The 1,597-nt window shown below is 46.2% G+C and overlaps 1 protein-coding gene across 1 annotated transcript; it reads right to left on the bottom strand.

The window, feature by feature from the left end:
* Window positions 1-408: 408 nt before the first annotated feature.
* LOC129041647 (olfactory receptor-like protein OLF3) lies at window positions 409-1,344 on the bottom strand. Its single transcript, XM_054497085.1, has one exon. The coding sequence runs from the start codon at window positions 1,342-1,344 to the stop codon at window positions 409-411; it is 936 nt and encodes a 311-aa protein (XP_054353060.1).
* Between the last annotated feature and the right edge of the window lie 253 nt (window positions 1,345-1,597).

Here is a 1,597-nt window from a genome sequence, read left to right as displayed (position 1 = left end):
ATGATTTCTTTTAATAGCTGAGGGAACTAGAGGTCAGAGATTGTTGAAAGCCACATTGTTGGTGAGAGGTGGGGTCAAGATACAAAGTGTGGCTGGTCTCACTCAGAAGCTCTTCACCCTGCCCACATTACATTTCCTGAAATAAAGGAAGCGTGTGAAGTCTAGGAGGATAGATTCCCAAGCAGACCCCAGTTTAACAATTGGAATTTTTTGTTTTTGTTTTCTTGCCACATATTTAACAGGGCTGTGATTCTTAGTCAGAACTACAGTGCCAGAGCCAGTCTACAAAAACATGCTCACCATGGTCTACCTTATCAGAAAATCTTAGGAGAAAGGGCATAGCAATCATTTCTTCTTTGTAATGTCTTTCTTTGGACTGTTGGAGGGGAGGAGAAATTCATTGAATCTTTATCCTTTTCCACTAAGTTTTTCCAACACTCTTTGTAAGGCACTCCGTACATCATTGTTCCTCAGGCTGTAGATAAAGGGATTAAGCATTGGAATCACAATGGCATAAAAGAGGGCAACCATATTCTCCTTTTCCAGGGAGGAGCCACCCGCAGGTCTCATGTAGGTGAACATTGTAGCCCCAAAGCACATGCAAACCACAGTGAGGTGAGACGTGCAAGTCCCAAAGGCTTTGCGGCGTCCCTGGGCAGAAGGAATATGAAGAATGGCAGCAACTATGTGAGCATAGGAGAATAGGATCAGTGAACAGGGAAGCAGGATCACCAGAAACCCTGAGATGGCCACCATGGCCTTGTTGAAGGAGACGTCCACACAGGCTAGTCGTAGCACTGCTAAGGTCTCACAGGCAAAGTGATTAATAACATTGTGACACGGGAGAAGCTGGAAGGTGATAATTGTTTCCATCAGGGAATTCATGAAACCAGCCACCAGGCAGCCGGCCACCAGCCCCAGGCACAGCCCTCCATGCATGATGAGCGTGTAATGCAGTGGGTGGCAGACGGCCACATAGCGGTCATAAGCCATGGCCCCCAGCAGGAAGAACTCCATGCTGCCCATTGCCAGGGAGACACACAGCTGGAGCACACAACCATGGAATGGGATGGACTTCCGGGCTGACAGAAAGTGAACAAGCATCTGTGGGACAGTGCTATTGGTATAACAGATGTCCACAAATGACAGGAAACCAAGGAAGAAGTACATGGGTGTATTGAGCCTGCTGTCCAACCTGATAAGGAGGAGGATGAGCAAGTTCCCCAGCACAGTTACCAGATACATGGCCAGGAACAGGACAAAGAGGAAGACCTGAGTCTCCCAGGGACTGGACAATCCAAGCAGAATGAGTTCACACATCCATGTCTGGTTTTCTCTACCCATGAGCCTCTGAGGACCAAACCCAAGTCATAAATCAGTAAGTCCCAGAACTTCAGGGTGGCGGAGGCTTTATGAGGTCATTTACACCAGGTAGCCCATCTAATATTAAGTGATGTGGTTTTCCAGATTATATACATCTCCTTGAAGGTTTTGGCCACAATAGAAACTATAGATGTTCGCATTCTTTGAGGACAAAAATCTCTTCTTCCTTAAGTGGGGAAGATTTTATTAAAATGCATAGACACTTAAGTTAAAA

The sequence above is a fragment of the Pongo pygmaeus genome, chromosome 6, assembly GCF_028885625.2.
Source record: "Pongo pygmaeus isolate AG05252 chromosome 6, NHGRI_mPonPyg2-v2.0_pri, whole genome shotgun sequence".
Lineage (NCBI taxonomy): Eukaryota > Metazoa > Chordata > Mammalia > Primates > Hominidae > Pongo > Pongo pygmaeus.
This window is presented reverse-complemented; position numbering and strand designations above follow the sequence as displayed.

Excerpts from the sequence above, each read along its gene's own strand:
- LOC129041647 (XM_054497085.1), bottom strand. The coding sequence starts at position 1,344 with ATGGGTAGAGAAAACCAGACATGGATGTGTGAACTCATTCTGCTTGGA.